This window comes from Lissotriton helveticus, chromosome 10 (assembly GCF_964261635.1).
Source record: "Lissotriton helveticus chromosome 10, aLisHel1.1, whole genome shotgun sequence".
Taxonomy (NCBI): Eukaryota; Metazoa; Chordata; class Amphibia; order Caudata; family Salamandridae; genus Lissotriton; species Lissotriton helveticus.
Genome location: NC_136071.1, coordinates 878135217 through 878154871, shown reverse-complemented (window position 1 = coordinate 878154871; position 19655 = coordinate 878135217). Strand labels below are relative to the sequence as shown.

General features: G+C 41.7%; 1 protein-coding gene across 6 annotated transcripts in view; it reads right to left on the bottom strand.

The window, feature by feature from the left end:
• The window catches only part of LOC144784606 (ATP-binding cassette sub-family B member 5-like), a 1313284-nt gene that overhangs the window by 505241 nt on the left and 788388 nt on the right, over window positions 1-19655 (bottom strand). For all 6 annotated transcript variants that reach the window (XM_078663518.1, XM_078663516.1, XM_078663520.1 and 3 more), the window contains one exon: window positions 8765-8915. In XM_078663518.1, coding sequence (XP_078519644.1) covers window positions 8765-8915 — 151 coding nt within the window. The remainder of the gene's footprint in view (window positions 1-8764; window positions 8916-19655) is intronic.

Sequence of the window (19655 nt, the reverse complement as noted above, 5' to 3'; positions counted from 1 at the left end):
GCAGAGTGAAGTTCCAAATGTGCTGCCGTTGGCATCGTGAGTTATGCTGACGACTGGGCTGGCTCTCAGCAACTCTGGAGTAGAATGTTGGAAGGCTACATATCTGGATGGACCCCGAGGGCGCTGACAATAGCAGGAGGAAACCTATGAGGTAATTATTATCAACATGACCTGACCTTCTAAAAGGAGGACAGAAGGAATGTCAGATGGAGTGCATGCAGTGCTACTTTTCATACCGGAGTTCACAGGGGCAAATAATCGTTTCGGGTGAGTTGCTGGAGTTGGTAAAGAAGAGCATCCCAGGCCACGGAAACTGGTCATTTACGAAGGTGCTGGACTTCTACATAGGGCCTTGGCCTTCCCCCATTTCCACATCATTCCATGCCATGGAGCCACCAGTGGGGTATTTTCTGGTCTCCACTGCAGGGTAAGGGCTCTTTTAGCGAGCGTGATGGCCATACCAGCCAAGTGTGTTTCCACCCTATGAAGTTTCCTACGCTTGGAGATTCCAAGGGTACACCCCTCCCACGTGTTAATGTTAGTAACCTCTGTGACCTCTTGCAACATGTTATGGGCAGAATGCTAATAAGAGGAAAGGACTGGGCAGAACCACAACATATGCTGCAAATCAGCAGAAGCCAAATGGCAATGGGGCAGCTAAGGTGTACATTAGATAAGTAGCGGTTGAGCTGCTCTGGCGTCAGGTAGGTTCAGTGTAAAATAGAGAACTGTATGCTTTTAAACTGAGCATTCCTAGGCACTCATTGGGGAAATTCCAGAGCCTGATCTACTCACTATCATGTAGCTTCGTCCCACATAATCTTCCCATTTGTCCCGCAGAACCACCAATGGAAACCCAGAGTGTTCCTGTACGGCTGCTGCTTCTGAAACCTCAATGTTTCCATAAAAAGAAAACGGGCTAATGAACTTTTTCGGGTGTCGCACCAAAGATATGGAACTCTCTGCCTCCGGATATTCGCCTAATCTCGTCTAAGGCCTCCTTCAAAAAAGAAGAAAATAATTTCTGAGGAACATGTTTTTGCCCTAAGATAATACCTCTGTGTTTACTGACTGTATCCATACCTGCTATTCTTTTATGATGCCTTCGTCGCCGACTACCTTTAGAGATCAAGTTTATTCTCAATGTTGTGTTCTTTGTTCATATATGTGACTAGTTTTGTTAGCTTATACCCTACATTCCCTTCAAGAAAAGCACTCTGATACTCTCTCGGGTCACGTTCGCGCTATACAAAACTTTATAAATATAATATATATATATATATATATATATATATATATATATATATATATATATATATATATATATGCAACGAGTTGGCTCCTTTGTCTCCCGTGTATGGCGCTTCTCTGTGGGTGCGTAGCTTTCTTCGGTTGATCCAAACCGCTCTCTATTTCAACAACGAATTCCGAGGAAAACAAACAAAAGCCGCTACTCCAGTCACTGTTGAGTTTTTAGACAAAATTAATTTATTCTTGAATCCATTTCAGCATTTAACACAGCAATACCAACGCGTTTCGGTAGCTCCTTCTACCTTGTTCAAGGTTGCCAACCTCTGACGCTAAATTTCTGTACATAATCTGCTTGGGGAACATCGGTGTCTGAGAAGCATTAATAGTGACTGCTCCAGGCTGTGTTCTAGTATACAAATCCATGACAGATGTGTAATGTGTTCAGACTGATGTGTTAGGTCTAACTTTTGTCTGTACACTCGCTATTCATTTTTCATGCATTAGATAGGATACATTTTTATGAAATGTGAATCGAATCCTCTCCTGTTTTTAATTGTGTATTTATGTGCTGTGTTTTTAATCTGAGAAGATTTTGTATCAGGCTTAATAAACTGTGTTTTACATTTTTTAATAATTGTTTGGTTATATAATTTTCCTTTGTACTTGGTGGCTCTATCGAGATTTAAAAACGCGGTGAATGGGGCGTGAACCAAATTAATGAGTAGTAAGGTGATGTGAATTCTGCATGTGTGTATAGGTTCCCAAGGGATTTCTTATTCTTTCACTAAATCTATTGGCGCCTTAGCACCGAGCCCCAGGGTATATTGTCATTAAATCCCTGTACATTGGTGGAAAGGTGGTAAATCCACCGCTGTTCTTTTTTTAACAGGATGTAAGATGACTTATTTCCTGGTTTGATTTGTTCGAGCACTGTCCAGTGTAGATCAATTACTGTATGATTAGACTCCGTGAAATGTTTGGTCAGTTTAGTGATGTTCTTTTTACACCGGATATCACTCTGGTGCTCGCAGATCCTTTTTTTTTTTCGAGTGGTCATGCCCACATATCTGGTGCTGCAAGGACAAATTTACAAGTACGTTCACCGAATTACAGTTCGTATGTAAACGTTGTGTCCAGGTTTTTCCAATCTCCCAGTCGAGTGTTTTTGTTGCTGTGGTCAGATGACATACACTACAAGACTCACAGGAAAAATGACCCGTGATTTTCGGTAGACCCCAGGCATTGAGGACTGAGGGGTCATTGTCATTGACGGTCTGCCTAGGTCTGGTGTGTACTAGAGCATCCTTGACACTCCTGGCTTTTTTGAAGGACAACAGGGGTTTTTCACAATTGATATTGTTGCTTTCAAGGATCCTCCAGTGTTTGCGGATCGATTTGGATACTGCATTTGAGATACTGTCCGATGGGGAGGTTCTCTCGCAAAGGTCTAGGGTGGAAGCTATAAAAGGCCAGGAGCTTGTTCTCAGCCGTAGGCTTATAATGGGTCTTTGTCAATAGTCTTCCTTCTGACTTCATTATCACTACGTCAAGGAAGATCATCTCTTCATTGTCGTAGGAATTGGTGAACCTCAGGTTGGGGTCACACCTGTTAATCCAGTCAAAAAATTCCAAATAGTTTGCATTCAGATCATTGTCATTGTCAGATGACTAAAACCTCAGCTATATATCTTTTCCAGAAAGATATATAGGACGAAAAAGGATTGTTCGTGTTCAGAATGTGTTTACATTCGAAGTCATGGACGTAGAGTCCGGCCACACTAGGGGTGAATGCGCTGCCCCTCAAAGTACCTGTTGATTGTAAATACAGTTACACGTTTGTATTCAAAGAAGTTTTTCTTTAGGGCTAGTGTGGCACATTCTATCACAAATTGTTTCGGTGTCAGAATGGCAGAACTGTATGCCCCTTGTTTCCCCATAATTTAAGGGTCTGATGTCATTTTGACTAATGAGTACATCGCAGAGTGATTTAAGGATTAAGGAATAAGTTAAGACAGGACCGATACACTACCTGTCACTACTTTCTATCATTTCACTTTAACTCTAATTTTGCTAGCAAGTTCTGCCACAGAATTTTAAAGAGCACAATTTGATGGCATGCACGTAAATCAGTCAACGTTTGTTTCCAACTGGGCGTATTTCTATGTTGTATGTGCCCTTTGAAGTATGTTGTCTGTCTCTTTTGTCCCCACAGATTTAAAGGCTTTCAGAAATCCTGAAGGCTACATAAGAACTGTGAGTTTACGCTGTCCTTGACTCCACAGGTTAGGGCGCGCCTTAGCGAGCGTATACCGCCGTGGTAGTCCTTTTTTGGTCCTGACAAATGCTTCACCGAATATGCCTAGAAGCAGAAACATGTTGACCATTTGTTTCTCTGCACACTAGGATGTAACTGATCTACTAAAACCAGCCTTTACACATCCGACACACTTGTTTTTAATAGTGCCCAGTTTTCCACTATTAAAATTGTCTTGGGATTAAACAGTGGTACTTAAATAATCACCCTTTGCACTAGTCATGCCTTGCACTCACATCACAATAACCTGCTCTGCTGTAATCAGGCGGTGAAGCACACCAGAGTGGCATTCGGCCTCCTTGGTGGGAACCCAATGATGAAGCATGTCACCAACTAGGTTGGTGAGTGAGGGTTCTTTTTAAAACACAGTGAGCTTTCTTGCTAGCCCTTTCCAGTGTAAGTTTATAATTTTCCAGTTGTAGCAAGGGGCACATTTTTTCCAGAAATGCGCTTGAGAGTAGATCAGAAAGGGCTCTTTTTAGGTCACATTCATATAAATTGGCTGGGGAGTGGTGGAAGCGAACTCCAAGAAAACAGACTGTGTTGCCTTTCCAGTACAGTTGGGACCCTTCGAGTTGCACCTCAAGTGGGGTTGCGCAGAAACTGAGCGGATACACCCACGATTTGGCCCAGTTGACCCAGAGGCTCGCCACCAGTGCAAAAGCATGAAATGCAGTGTGTATTGGGGAGAGGTCTGAGCGGATGTCACGAAGTAGAGGAGTAGGTCATCTGCACAAAAAGACACTACATGGGTCGCATTGTCTAAGAGCCTAAGATCCGCTCTTCAGTCAGAGCTGAAAAGCAAGGAGCTCCATAGTTATTGCAAATAGCAGGTGGGACAGGAGGCAGCCCTGTCTTGTGCTTGTGCCCAATGAAAATGACAGTGAGCTAATTCTGCCCACGCAAATCAGGCAGGGTTGGCGTATAATTTTTTGTGCATGCTAAGAGACGTTTTCCCACCCTCAGCCCGACAAATACCTGAAAAGTTAATCCCACGTAAGTCAATCAAAGCGTTTTCAAGATCCAGTATTAGGCAGGCCGCATGCAGGACCCGCTGGAGGACTGGTCCGTCACATTGAACAGATGTCAGATATTATGAGACGTGTTGTGTCCTTAAACAAAACCATTTTTGTCTGAGTGAATTAGGCCAGGTAATATCTGAGCATACATATCTGCCAGGATTTTCCCCAAAATCTTTTAATCCACACCGAGGATGGAGATCAGTCTGTATGATGATAATTATGTTGGATCCCTGTCAGGCTTTGGGAGGGACAACAGGAAAGATTCTGAAAGGGACAGAGGCGATTCCCCAACATGCAGGGCTTCATTAAACATCTCCCCAAATCAAGGCACGAGTCTCGCAGCTAAGGTGCTATAGTACTCTTTCTGCAGCCCATCTAGGCTGAGGGATTTATTTCTAGCTAAGTTCCGGATGGCTTGTTTGAATTCTGGAATCGCAATAAAGGTGTCTATGTCCTCTCTGGCAGTACTGGGGGGGAGGGGGGGGGATCCCTGTCAAAACGTCTGGAGAAGGAGATTTCTTGTATATATAGGAGTAATACATGAAGAATGAATTCAAGATATCACACTGTGCCTATATGCTGTTGCCAGTAGGTAAGGATATTTCCAAGATCGGGCCATTGTGGGCATCCTGCTGAACCAGGCATGAAAGGGTGAAACATGATTTGTCTCCCTCCCGATGCGTCCTCGCTATGTAGGTGCTGAGATTGAAGCAGCGCAGTTGCTCCAAGAGAGTGGCATGACAAGTTGTGTTCTCAGTCAGTGCAGAACCTCAGGAGGTGTCCCGAATCACAACTCTTCCTGGGATGGGTATACATTTTTCAGCCTCCCTGACATCCCTCTCAAGTACTATGTGAATCCCAGCCACTTCCCACATGCAGACCCCCCCACCCCCACGTGACAAACTTGAAAGCTTCCTACTGGAGTGCCATAGTGGACGCTCTGGCAGGCTTTACCTCTAGGTAGAGCCTAATATGCGCCTTCTGGGATTCATGAAATACTGGGTCCTCCAGATTTTCCCGGGAGAGACACCACGTGGGTACCAGCGAGAATGGAGGGTCCCATGCCACATCCACTATGTGAGTGCCATGGTCTGAGATGATGCACCCCATGTAGTCTGCATCAGCAACTGTGTCTAAAATGGAGGAGGAACATAGAATGCGGTTGAGGCAAACATAGAATTTAGAGCAAACACATGTACAACGGACCACATTTTTTAATTTCTTCTAATTCTTTAGGAATATGGGACCATCAGAAAAGAACATATTTATATAGTACTAGGTTACCCGTCGCGCGTTGCTGCAATCTCCGTAGAAAGGAAATTCAAGGAAACTCGTTATGATAACATTCAATTTATATTGTGTCATTTTTATTGAAACTTATTCATTTTAATATGGAAAACATTTCAAAGAGTTGTTTTAATTCTATTTATCTATTTGAGTGCTTGTGGATACACAATTTTTTGTTTTTCCGTCTGGTGCGTACATCAGTATTCTAAAGATTATGAGGGCCCTGGGGGGCCGATATTTTAAAAAATGTTACGACAGAAACCTTTGCAGGAGTGTACTCAACAACTTCCCTAAGTTTTCTGGCGATCGGATGAATCCTGTTTTAATTCTATTCATTTATTCGAGTGCTTGTGGATACACAGTTTTTTTGTTTTTGCGTCTTGTGCGTACATCAGTATTCGAAAGATTATGAGGTTCCTGGGGGGGGCCGATATTTTTAAAAAATTTAGGCCAGAAACCTTCGCGGGAGTGTACTCAACAAGTTCCCAAAGTTTCCTTGCGATCGGATGAATGCTGTTTTAATTCTATTTATTTATTCGAGTGCTTGTGCATACATGATTTTTGGTTTTTCCGTCTTGTGCGTACATCAGTATTCGAAAGATTATGAGGGCCCTGGGGGGCCGATATTTAAAAAACCATTATGCCAGAAACCTTCGCGGGAGTGTACTCAACAACTTCCCAAAGTTTCATGGCGATCGGATGAATGGTGTAATAATGCATAAAGGACAAACAGACAGACAGGTAGACAGACAGACATACATTCGTTTTTAAATATATATAGATTTGTTAATTTACAAGCAGAGTTTGACCTTGTCCCAGTAGGAAAATTGTGGAGCGCTCTAAAACGTATGGGAGTTCCTGATTATTTGCCCCATGCCATAATAAGACTCCACAATTATGCCCAGATAAGACGGGTTCGGAAAGGAGAACTGACAAACATATTAGGGTGGACAGGCGAGTCCGACAAGGTTGTGTATTGTTACCTACCCTGTTAACCCTATACAATAATGGGTTGATAGAGTTATTAGTTAATTGTACTGGCTATCCCTCTATGATTGCAAGCCAGAGGATATTGTCACTATTATTTTCTGATGATACCCTTTTAGTTTCTGAATCCCCTATGGGGCTGCTGAACCTGTTGAATCGATTTTCGCTTTCCTGTAGGGACTTTGTGTTAGAAATAAATGCAGCAAAAACAAAATTCATGACATTCAACCCACATAGGTCCTTTAAAGGCACCATCAGGGTGGGTGATACATATCTGGAACAGGTGAAACAGTTTAATTACTTAGGGGTCAGGTTTATCAATACATTATCTTGGTCCCAACAAATATCTAAGAGCCAGGCAACACTGCAACATGTGGAGTGTGCCATTTCCAAAAAGCAAAAGAATTCAAAATTTAGACCCATACTACCAGTTATTGAAATTGATAGGGATAAAGGCATTGCGCTCGCCTTGAATGGAGCTGAACAGAGCTTGTATGGAGGTGTAAACAACATAGATGGCATTGAAATCATTGAGAATAATTTCATGCAAACTGTTCATGCTCTTCCTTGCTATGCGCACTAACCCCTACCCTTGGCCTTGGTTTGAAAAATGTATCTCATGTGTCTGCATTTAGGCCTTTGGCTTTTTGAGTTAGACTGTAGACCAATGGCTCTTCACTCTCTCTCTACGAGAATCAGTTTCTGAGATTATTGCTTCAGATACAAATGGGACAATACCCTGGTTTAAGCGTGTCAAGAAATGGTTATATACCCTGGGGATGCCTGAATTATGGATTAACCCTGCAGCAACATCGAAAAAGACCGTCATCAGTTTACAAAAGAGGTACTGGGACCATATTAACAACCAGTGGTTAGGCTGCTCCTTTGTTGGTGAGCTAGCAAGCAGATTTCTGGTCTTTAAAGAGAATGATCAGTGAAGTCTTACTTAATTACATCCAACCACTGGAGGCAAGCTCTTTATACTAAAAATTCTGATATGACATTTTTCCAGTGAATGAGTCATAGGTCGCTAGTTTTCGTGAAAGGCCACGGTCAAATGGTGAAGCTTCGCCACTAGGCCCCACCTGGCTCAGGACCCTGTGGGTGGGCTTCAGCCATCGTCCTGCAACCCACTGACTGGTGAAGCAAATCTCCTCCTCATCCTTGTCGCCTCTCCTCTCTTCGCCGCTTCCCACTGTAAGTACCTCCGGCTCAGGAGTAAGAGTGAAAATGGCTTCACCGTGCACTGGCTCCCCCACTCACCTCATCCTCTTGAGGAACTTAGTCCACGGATAGGAGAAGTAGTCTGTCATCAGGCCTCATAGGGCCGCGGATCCCAAATGCAGGCCGCCGACGAGCTGGCCCCCGACAACATGGAATGGCTCCACTGACAGCGTGGGAGAGGGGACTTGGGTGCCCCTCTTTCAAAACTGCCACAGGCAGCTGGATTAACTGCTGATGCTGAACACCTGCATTTAATTTGTACGCATTTTAGTGGCGCAACAAAGAGTGATTGCCATCTCGGCATTTCAAACCACGCCCCCTTAAAAAAATGTTTATTAAATATTAAACTTCCCTTGAGAATGAAATAAGTTTATGTTGGCCACTGTTAGCCGATTATTACCCCCTGCTTATTTTCTACAGTCAGTACAATGATACATCACCATTGCTGCCACTGTATTTACAATATTTTGCAGAGCGCAACACAACCTCAAGTGTATCACAACAATAGTACAGGCCAGATTTAAGGCATTCCAGCATCTAAACAGAAGTTACTATCACAAATGAGATTTTGAAACATATCGAGCCAAATTTAACATCTATTTCAAAATCTTCTAAAGCCACGAGGTACACAATGTTTGAAAGGGAAAACAAAAATGAATATGAATGCATTTTGTCTTACATGAATTTGATATTGATGAATTACGGCAGACTAAACTATCACTCATTTCTCCAAAAACGATTAGCATTGCGGGAATAGCCGTGCCATGTGCCAAAGCACCTATGGTTCCAATTATCATGAAGATGATGTCCATACAATCTGCATACCGAAACTGCAGAAAAAACATAAGAAAGGAAGAATTCATTCAATAGGCAGGTATTTGCAAGCCACAAAACGATAACTTCAATGAAAAAGCATTTTACATACATTAAAATATAAGCAAGTTTCCATTAATGCTAAACGACAGAAAAGACCTTAAAGGACATCACATAAAAACTATTAATTGGCAAATGCTTCAACAACCATCCCATAGATACAAAACATTATTAACGGATCTATTTGACATTTATGGTATACTTTTTAAGAGCACAACTGAAATGTTGATTTACAGCTGGGAAAAAATAATCTGCGAATTAGTGAGCCTATTTTAGAAAGATCTATATATAAGATCTATATATAATTGCAGATCACATCAGAGTTGAACAGCAACTGATGAGGCTCAGCCTTTCAACATGATGAAGGAGAGAAATCAGAGTACCTATGAAAGAATGGTTGGCAGTATAATTTATGATACATCGTTGAGCTATATTACACAGTTGTCAACGGCATCAGTGTAGTTAAGGTTACATTTTGCCTTCCCTGAAAATGCATTTTTGGCTTGCTAATAACTTTGACCTGTTTGGCGAATCTGCATGAAATTTTGGATGAGATTAGTGCAACTGGCTATACATTGGCTTATCAACTTTCCTGCAGATTTGTCTGGGTGTAATTAAGGGTAGATTAATTCAAAAAATGTATGTTTCCTGATGTGAGTCCCAGAGGAATATTTGCTCTCTACTACAGCACAAACTACTGAAGCTTTTGATGAAAGTATAACTTAAATCAGAATAGGGTCTTTTGCATACAAAAGGGTTTGGGGTGGGCTTTGAAGGGTTAAATGAAATATGTTGAGAGGACTCATCTTTCTGGACCTCAAATTTAAAACATAAGGGAATCCCAGTGGATGAGGGAGCACTTTCCCACATCTTCCTTTGAGGGACTGCAGCCTGTGTGATTTGTTTGGCTAGCTGCAACAGGAACATTTCTTATGCCGCTCCATTTCGCAATGTGATGTTTGGATCCCTTGTCTTAAAAGAAAGGTATATTACTAAGCAAGGAGGACATCCCTTTTCCCCAGTGCAATGGGGCAAATACAGAAGCCAAAATAAAAATTAAAAATACATACATATTTCTCAATGGTCCGAGGACCCAAAATAGCCACAAGTGGTCTGTACTCCTCCTGAAGACCAGAGAGAATAAAAATGAAATGGAAACAATACGCCAGAAACCACACTAGCTAAGCCCTGCAGTCACTCTATCCTGCATTTGGCTGAAGCAATGCTACATGTGAGGTTGGACATGGCCTAGCTGTAAAGGCTATTTTAAGGAGAAAAAAAAATAGATTTCATCAGCAAGGCTAAAGCAGAGATTAACAAACTAAAAGAGCTTTCACAAATTCCGTGGTCATTTACAACTCCAAGATGCCCTCTGCCATGTCTAGCTGGATCTTTAGAGAAATTAATACTCTTTCAATGGTTCTTTAAATAAAATATTGCTGATACTCCACAAGCAACAGCCAACAAACAACAGGATACCTGGCAACCTGCAACTAGGGAACAACATATTCCAATCAGCTAATACCTTACAGGGCCCACACCTCTCCGCCGAATGTATTTCCAGGAAGTGGAGGAATCTACTATTGACATTTTTTCATCACCACAAGCTTACATGTTCCGACTAAAATGCATTACCTGGACTAGTCACCCTCAAAAAGGTGCCTGTTTCTCACCCTGGATTCCTAATACAGAAGAAAAATCTGCCTTTTCAGGTCACATTACTGACAATTTAAAGAAACTCTACTTTTTGGGAAAAAAACATCCCTCCACCCAGTCAATTTACTAAACTGCTGATGCACAGGCTATGAAAAGTTTTAAAGAAGGTAGTCAATTCAGTAAACTCATATCAGTCTGGTTTATGCATCAGAACAGCACCACAATTCTCCTACTGGTACTACGTGTTAATGCACTGGCAGCAGTAGCTTAAGGAGATGTGTCCTTTCTTGTCCGCCTGTGATTATCCACAACGTTCAAATCGTGAACTTTGACATTTCGCTCTGTAGGGTTGGGTCCAAAACCGCTGCATTGGGCAAGGCAAATAGTATATTCGATCCTTCTTTCATGGCTCCACACAAAGGGACAAAACTGGCCCTTTTTTAGGGCTCGGGCCTACGTCACCACAAAGTGGGGCGGAGCTTCCGAGCTCTTATGTATTAGAAAAAAAAATAATTCTGAAAGGGGTCCGGGCTGCCACATTCCTTAGTGCGCGCCACGTTTTTTATGGCATCTGCCTAGTGATTCGTCTTCGCTGTGCAGTATTTTTAGTAGCCTTGATGCCATAGGCTATATTTAATTGTAGTCGGCCATTTTAGGTATTTTGATGGCATAATGTGTGTGGTTACGCGCACGCACGGCAGACTATTAATCTTGATTAGGAGCTGTCAGAGTGCCCGTGTAATGCAATCCAGATGGTCTGAGCGGTGAGCGAGTTCAATGTAAAACTATGTGAGGTCTAAAGCAGTCCCTTGTCCGATCCTGACAGTTGTTTTGCAGGGGAGCACTTTTCGCATATATAATGGACAGTAAAATATTTAAGTGTTCTGAAACAGGCGTCTCAGTTTAGCGTTTGCTGGAGCACAAGCTATTGGACGGGATGATAAATCAGCGCTTGACGTGATGGGGTAATTGTACACAATCAGTTTAAAAGCTAGCAAATATTTAAGGGTCAGAGGTTAAATGTCAAAGCCACATCACTCGTGCTCAGCGCTGTAGTGTATTGTGAATGACTGGTAATTGAGCCGCTAGGCATATTTCTCCGAAGGGAAATGCATTTGACAGCTAAAAGCCAACACCAGGCTTTCCCACAAGTTGTAGTGGTTTACTGCATTAAAAGCAGAACCGAGCAAGTAGGGCATCGGTGCCACATGCGGGTTGACAGTGCAAATGTTTGCTACTACCATGCTAATTGCCACCCAGAGCACATTTGAGATTATTACTCATGTTTTGTCTTTTGAATAAACATTTCAGGCCTTCCGAGGGTGACTCACTTTGGGAACACATAGGTTGAACCGTCACCACTCCTCCCACCCTTGTGAGCTACATACTTCATCGGACACTCTTATTTGGAAGTAGTGTCTTTTCCTACATGAGTTATAAAGCATCAATGAGAGTCACCTTGCATTGAAAGTACTTGAGTAGTGAGTAGTGAGTAGTGAGTGCAGAGTAGTGAGTGCAGAGTAGTGAGTGCAGAGTAGTGAGTGCAGAGTAGTGAGTGCAGAGTAGAGAGTAGTGAGTAGAGTAGTGAGTAGTGAGTAGAGTAGTGAGTAGTGAGTAGTGAGTAGAGTAGTGAGTAGAGTAGTGAGTAGTGAGCAGAGTAGTGAGTAGTGAGTAGAGTAGTGAGTAGTGAGTAGAGTAGTGAGTAGAGTAGTGAGTAGTGAGTAGAGTAGTGAGTAGTGAGTGCAGAGTAGTGAGTAGTGAGTAGAGTAGTGAGTAGTGAGTAGAGTAGTGAGTAGAGTAGTGAGTAGAGTAGTGAGTAGTGAGTAGAGTAGTGAGCAGAGTAGTGAGCAGAGTAGTGAGTAGAGTAGTGAGTAGAGTAGTGAGTAGAGTAGAGAGTAGAGTAGAGAGTAGAGTAGTGAGTAGTGAGTGCAGAGTAGTGAGTAGTGAGTGCAGAGTAGTGAGTAGAGTAGTGAGTAGAGTAGTGAGTAGTGAGTGCAGCGTAGTGAGTAGTGAGTAGAGTAGTGAGGTGAGTAGAGTAGTGAGTAGAGTAGTGAGTAGAGTAGTGAGTAGTGAGTAGAGTAGTGAGTAGAGTAGTGAGTAGTGAGTAGAGGAGTGAGTAGAGTAGTGAGCAGAGTAGTGAGTAGTGAGTAGAGTAGTGAGTAGAGTAGTGAGTAGAGTAGTGAGTAGTGAGTAGAGTAGTGAGTAGAGTAGTGAGTAGTGAGTAGTGAGTAGAGTAGTGAGTAGAGTAGTGAGTAGTGAGTAGAGTAGTGAGTAGAGTAGTGAGTAGAGTAGTGAGTAGTGAGTAGAGTAGTGAGTAGTGAGTAGAGTAGTGAGTAGTGAGTAGTGTGCATATTTCTCCGAAGGGAAATGCATTTGACAGCTAAAAGCCAACACCTGGCTTTCCCACAAGTTGTAGTGGTTTACTGCATTAAAAGCAGAACCGAGCAAGTAGGGCATCGGTGCCTCATGCGGGTTGACAGTGCAAATGTTTGCTACTACCATGCTAATTGCCACCCAGAGCACATTTGAGATTATTACTCATGTTTTGTCTTTTGAATAAACATTTCAGTCCTTCCGAGGGTGACTCACTTTGGGAACACATAGGTTGAACCGTCACCACTCCTCCCACCCTTGTGAGCTACATACTTCATCGGACACTCTTATTTGGAAGTAGTGTCTTTTCCTACCTGAGTTATAAAGCATCAATGAGAGTCACCTTGCATTGAAAGTACTTGAGTAGTGAGTAGTGAGTAGTGAGTGCAGAGTAGTGAGTGCAGAGTAGTGAGTGCAGAGTAGAGAGTAGTGAGTAGAGTAGTGAGTAGTGAGTAGAGTAGTGAGTAGAGTAGTGAGTAGTGAGTAGTGAGTAGTGAGTAGAGTAGTGAGTAGAGTAGTGAGTAGTGAGCAGAGTAGTGAGTAGTGAGTAGAGTAGTGAGTAGTGAGTAGAGTAGTGAGTAGAGTAGTGAGTAGAGTAGTGAGTAGTGAGTAGAGTAGTGAGTAGTGAGTGCAGAGTAGTGAGTAGTGAGTAGAGTAGTGAGTAGTGAGTAGAGTAGTGAGTAGAGTAGTGAGTAGAGTAGTGAGTAGTGAGTAGAGTAGTGAGTAGAGTAGTGAGCAGAGTAGTGAGCAGAGTAGTTAGTAGTGAGTAGAGTAGTGAGTAGAGTAGTGAGTAGAGTAGAGAGTAGAGTAGTGAGTAGTCAGTGCAGAGTAGTGAGTAGTGAGTGCAGAGTAGTGAGTAGAGTAGTGAGTAGAGTAGTGAGTAGTGAGTGCAGTGTAGTGAGTAGTGAGTAGAGTAGTGAGGTGAGTAGAGTAGTGAGTAGAGTAGTGAGTAGAGTAGTGAGTAGTGAGTAGAGTAGTGAGTAGAGTAGTGAGTAGTGAGTAGAGGAGTGAGTAGAGTAGTGAGCAGAGTAGTGAGTAGTGAGTAGAGTAGTGAGTAGAGTAGTGAGTAGTGAGTAGAGTAGTGAGTAGTGAGTAGAGTAGTGAGTAGTGAGTAGTGAGTAGAGTAGTGAGTTGAGTAGTGAGTAGAGTAGTGAGTAGAGTAGTGAGTAGAGTAGTGAGTAGAGTAGTGAGTAGTGAGTAGAGTAGTGAGTAGTGGTTAGTGAGTAGAGTAGTGAGTAGTGAGTAGAGTAGTGAGTAGTGAGTAGTGTGCATATTTCTCCGAAGGGAAATGCATTTGACAGCTAAAAGCCAACACCTGGCTTTCCCACAAGTTGTAGTGGTTTACTGCATTAAAAGCAGAACCGAGCAAGTAGGGCATCGGTGCCTCATGCGGGTTGACAGTGCAAATGTTTGCTACTACCATGCTAATTGCCACCCAGAGCACTTTTGAGATTATTACTCATGTTTTGTCTTTTGAATAAACATTTCAGGCCTTCCGAGGGTGACTCACTTTGGGAACACATAGGTTGAACCGTCACCACTCCTCCCACCCTTGTGAGCTACATACTTCATCGGACACTCTTTATTTGGAAGTAGTGTCTTTTCCTACCTGAGTTAGAAAGCATCAATGAGAGTCACCTTGCATTGAAAGTACTTGAGTAGTGAGTAGTGAGTAGTGAGTGCAGAGTAGTGAGTGCAGAGTAGTGAGTGCAGAGTAGTGAGTGCAGAGTAGTGAGTGCAGAGTAGTGAGTAGTGAGTAGAGTAGTGAGTAGAGTAGTGAGTAGAGTAGTGAGTAGTGAGTAGTGAGTAGAGTAGTGAGTAGTGAGTAGAGTAGTGAGTAAAGTAGTGAGTAGTGAGCAGAGTAGTGAGTAGTGAGTAGAGTAGTGAGTAGAGTAGTGAGTAGAGTAGTGAGTAGTGAGTAGAGTAGTGAGTAGAGTAGTGAGTAGTGAGTAGAGTAGTGAGTAGTGAGTGCAGAGTAGTGAGTAGTGAGTAGAGTAGTGAGTAGTGAGTAGAGTAGTGAGTAGAGTAGTGAGCAGAGTAGTGAGTAGTGTGTAGAGTAGTGAGTAGAGTAGTGAGCAGAGTAGTGAGCAGAGTAGTGAGTAGTGAGTAGAGTAGTGAGTAGAGTAGTGAGCAGAGTAGTGAGTAGAGTAGTGAGTAGTGAGTAGAGTAGTGAGTAGAGTAGTGAGTAGAGTAGTGAGTAGTGAGTAGAGTAGTGAGTAGAGTAGTGAGTAGTGAGTGCAGAGTAGTGAGTAGAGTAGTGAGTAGAGTAGTGAGTAGAGTAGTGAGTAGAGTAGTGAGTAGAGTAGAGTAGTGAGTAGAGTAGTGTAGTGAGTAGAGTAGAGTAGTGAGTAGAGTAGTGAGTAGAGTAGTGAGTAGAGTAGTGAGTAGAGTAGTGAGCAGAGTAGTGAGCAGAGTAGTGAGTAGTGAGTAGAGTAGTGAGTAGAGTAGTGAGTAGAGTAGTGAGTAGTGAGTGCAGAGTAGTGAGTAGAGTAGTGAGCAGAGTAGTGAGTAGTGAGTAGTGAGTAGAGTAGTGAGCAGAGTAGTGAGCAGAGTAGTGAGTAGTGAGTAGAGTAGTGAGTAGAGTAGTGAGCAGAGTAGTGAGTAGAGTAGTGAGTAGAGTAGTGAGTAGAGTAGTGAGTAGTAAGTAGAGTAGTGAGTAGAGTAGTGAGTAGAGTAGTGAGTAGAGTAGTGAGTAGAGTAGTGAGTAGAGTAGTGAGTGGTGAGTAGTGAGTAGTGAGCAGAGTAGTGAGTAGTGAGCAGAGTAGTGAGTAGTGAACAGAGTAGTGAGTAGTGAGTAGAGTAGTGAGTAGTGAGTAGAGTAGTGAGTAGTGAGTAGTGAGTAGAGTAGTGAGTAGTGAGTAGTGAGTAGTGAGTAGTGAGTAGAGTAGTGAGTAGAGTAGTGAGCAGAGTAGTGAGTAGTGAGTAGAGTAGTGAGTAGAGTAGTGAGTAGAGTAGTGAGTAGAGTAGTGAGTAGTGAGTAGAGTAGTGAGCAGAGTAGTGAGCAGAGTAGTGAGTAGAGTAGTGAGTAGAGTAGTGAGTAGAGTAGTGAGTAGAGTAGAGTAGTGAGTAGGACATCACAGGCAGCAGCTGTGCAAGCTTCTTACACTCACAAGGAGACCACAGGCAGCAGAGGTGCAAGCTTCTCACACTCACAAGAAGGACATCACAGACAGTAACGGTGCAATATTCTCACACTCACAAGGAGATCACTGGCAGTACACACCACATGAACACACTCCATAACACAAGCAACAATACATTGGCATTTACAATGCCATTAGCTCAAACTCAAATAAATCCGAGCCCGATTGCATTTCTAATGCTTGTTCTTCTTTGAAATGGAGATGAATTGTGGAGCACGCCATTGGTCTATACTGTGATCCCTGAAGTTTAATATTTTCCTTATACAACTAATAACATTTGACAACTTAAAAAGTGGATTAGAAGACATAACACAATTGAACAGTGTTGATACATTATTGCTTAATAGAAATTAATTTGGGATTTTCTTTTGGGGTCATTCAACAAACTTCGGGCTTTAGGTAAATGCCCCCAGCGTCCTGAGGTGTTTGGCCTTCCATGATCTTTAGGCAAAACTGGCAAATTTCTTACAGTACTGTGGGATTCCAGTCTCACTTGTGGCACAGACACGGGGATAGTGGTGCGATCAGAATTCTTGATTTTGCAACAAACTAAGCAAGTGCTGCTGAATCTTGAACAAAACCACAGTAATACAATTGTAGCGCCTTGTATTAACCCCTAGGGTGCACCCTTTAGAACGCTCGCACCACGGCGGAAAAACCGCCGCGGTTTAAGTTTGAATAGGTAAATACCATAGTAGGAGGCTTACAAAAGAAAGAGATTGACAGCAAATCTGGCCCTCAAGTTGAAGAGATCTAGAAGTATATGCACCAGTCATGTGTCCCTCCACTGGGGAACTGTAGACAAGAGGATCACTTTCAGATGAGCCTGGTACGTGCTTAAATGTCTCAAAAGGTTTAGCCCCCACTTCCTGACAGGACAGTCTGTACAAACGCCTTGCAGAGTAGACACTAAGATCAGTTTGTCAAATTCTCTTGCAAATCCTAAGAAGGCTTCATGTATTATTGGGCCACTCACAAACAGCGCATTGGAAATTGCCAAATGACTTTTTGTGAGCAGTCCAGCATTTTGTGATGCAATAATGGTGCTAAGTCATGTTACCTGGTCTGAATTCCCTCTCCCTTCAAAATCTCGTAGGGCCAGATTTGATTGTTCTATTTTCATGCACTGTAGGGTCTTTGAATAAAATACTCCTGTTTATCCAAATTGTTTTTTTCTTTCCATACATTCCTCTCTTAAAACAGTAGAATTAACCTTTAGCCTTTCTTTTTCTTCTCCCGTGGCATTTTGTTTTTAATTCCAACTTGATCCCTATATCCATCTTGATTTCCCAAATTGTATTTATTGATTTTGTTCCCACTTGCATGACCTTTCTGTATTATATCTCCTTCCACTTTCTCTCTCTCACTTCACTTTTGCAGCTTGCTTTTGTCCTATTTATTTAAATCGTTGTTATCTAATCAAAATATCTTGTCTAGTATCTCCAACATCATTCTTACGATGTTTGCATAGGGTTAGATAACAAATAACTTACATTTAACTGTTGTCCTTCAGCATTGGTATCTATCCTAGCATGTTTGAATCATCCCATCATTTGGCTAGGAATACCTGGTATTTTTGCAGAGTAATTGACAGTCGTCATTTCGGCCTGTTTGATATTTTCTAAGTAATATCATTTGTTTAACATTGAAACACTCTCCCAAATATAGTATGATAACATATTTTTGAATGGACCTAAAAATTACATAAATTACAATCTGTAAAAAAAAAACAGGAGGAAATGCAAAACGGTATTAAGTATACAAATATGCCTGGTCAAAACATAAATACATTTGTCACAAAAAAGACTGGTTTTGAAACAACCAATATAGAATAAGAGTGAGTGTGTGTATTTAAAGAAACCTAATCAAAACTAACAATAATGCTGTCCAATCCATAAGATACAAAATTACAATGTTTGAGGTAGATATTATTTCGAAATAATAAACTACTTGGTTAATTCACTCTTAACTACATCATGAATTTTTTTTATCTTCTGTAAACTTGAAAGGCAATCAGTGAGAAAACATGGAATTTTAGATGATACTGAAATTTCATTTTGTTTTCCTTTTTGGAATTGATTTCTTAATATCAATACAAAAAACTTTAACTTACTTAAGAAAAACTGTATTAAACTAGCAACAAACAAGAAAAGCAACAGTGTTTGTTTAGCAGCACATTCCCTACATTTGAAATTGCCTAAATTTTAGCCAGTCAGATGAATATGCTGAGCACTTTACTCCCCGTAGATACCACCACATCTCAGATTTTGTTTATGTCTAGAGATATTAGGCCTTTGAAGAATGTCAGACATTCTTCAAAGGCCTAGTACCTCTAGGATTCTACACAAATGAAATAAATAAAAAGAATCTCTAGACATAAACCAGTACATGGCCACCAGAGAAAAATACTTGTATATATTTGTATATATTGATTGTATTGGATTGACTCTTCATTGTATATACTTCTTCACCACGTGATCATTATTCACCATTGTCACGTATTTGCACTTTTAATTCACCTTGACAGTCAATGTACGAAATGTATGAAACATCAATTTGAATTAATTTAATTCAGATAAATACATAGTACAACTAATTGATCTCAGGTCTTCTGTTCATTCATTGTGAGGGCCTGTATTTGTGTATTTTCGTTTTCAGAGGGCGTTCTTTGATTGCATTAACAGCATTTTTAAATTCTTTGCGTTTCTACCCGACAAAACCACTCTTTAATTAACCAAGGCATCCAAATGAGACATAGAGCTGAACTTAAGATATAAACGCTTTTGTTCCGTCAAAGCTGAACGTAAAGCATCTACTGAGATCAAAAGAACGCAGAGTCCATTTTACATTGGAAACTGGATTTGGGAAGAAGGAATGAAGTGCTACTGACCTGCCCTGGAATAGTAAGAGAGTATATTCAGCATGAACAATGTTAGTAAACGCTTTGAGATAGTGTTTGGTGAAGAAGTGCCTTGACTATGAACACCTGAACCCACCCTTCTCAACTTGCTGATGTCAAATTAGGAAACGTGCTGAATTCCAAGAGAGGTATGTCAAGTCAAACAGGTAACTAGACTCAAATGGGGATGGGATGCGTGAACTAAGCACATTATTGAGTTCCCACAGGAATGGAGATTGATGTAGGGGTGAGGTCTTAGATGATTGTTTTTGAAGGTGTACTCAAAGACTATCTGTACCTGAAAATGATAGCCAGATGCATCGAAAATAAAGCATATTTGACACTTTATTTGTCTAAGTGCAGTAAGTATGGCAGTATTGCATGGGGCTGCGACAGGATTTTATGAAGACACCACCCTGCAAAGTATACACAAAATGGTTCTATTTAGCATCATGCGTTAAAACAGGGAAGAGAGGCATATCTATACTAGAACCGGCTTATATTCCTTGGAGCACAACCATCAGTTCTATTTTGATAGGATGCTAAGATGTAACTTCAAGATGATTGGCATATGGTGGGGCTCACAAAGGCACTGATTTAGAGTTTGGAGTACCTGTTCACCGGCC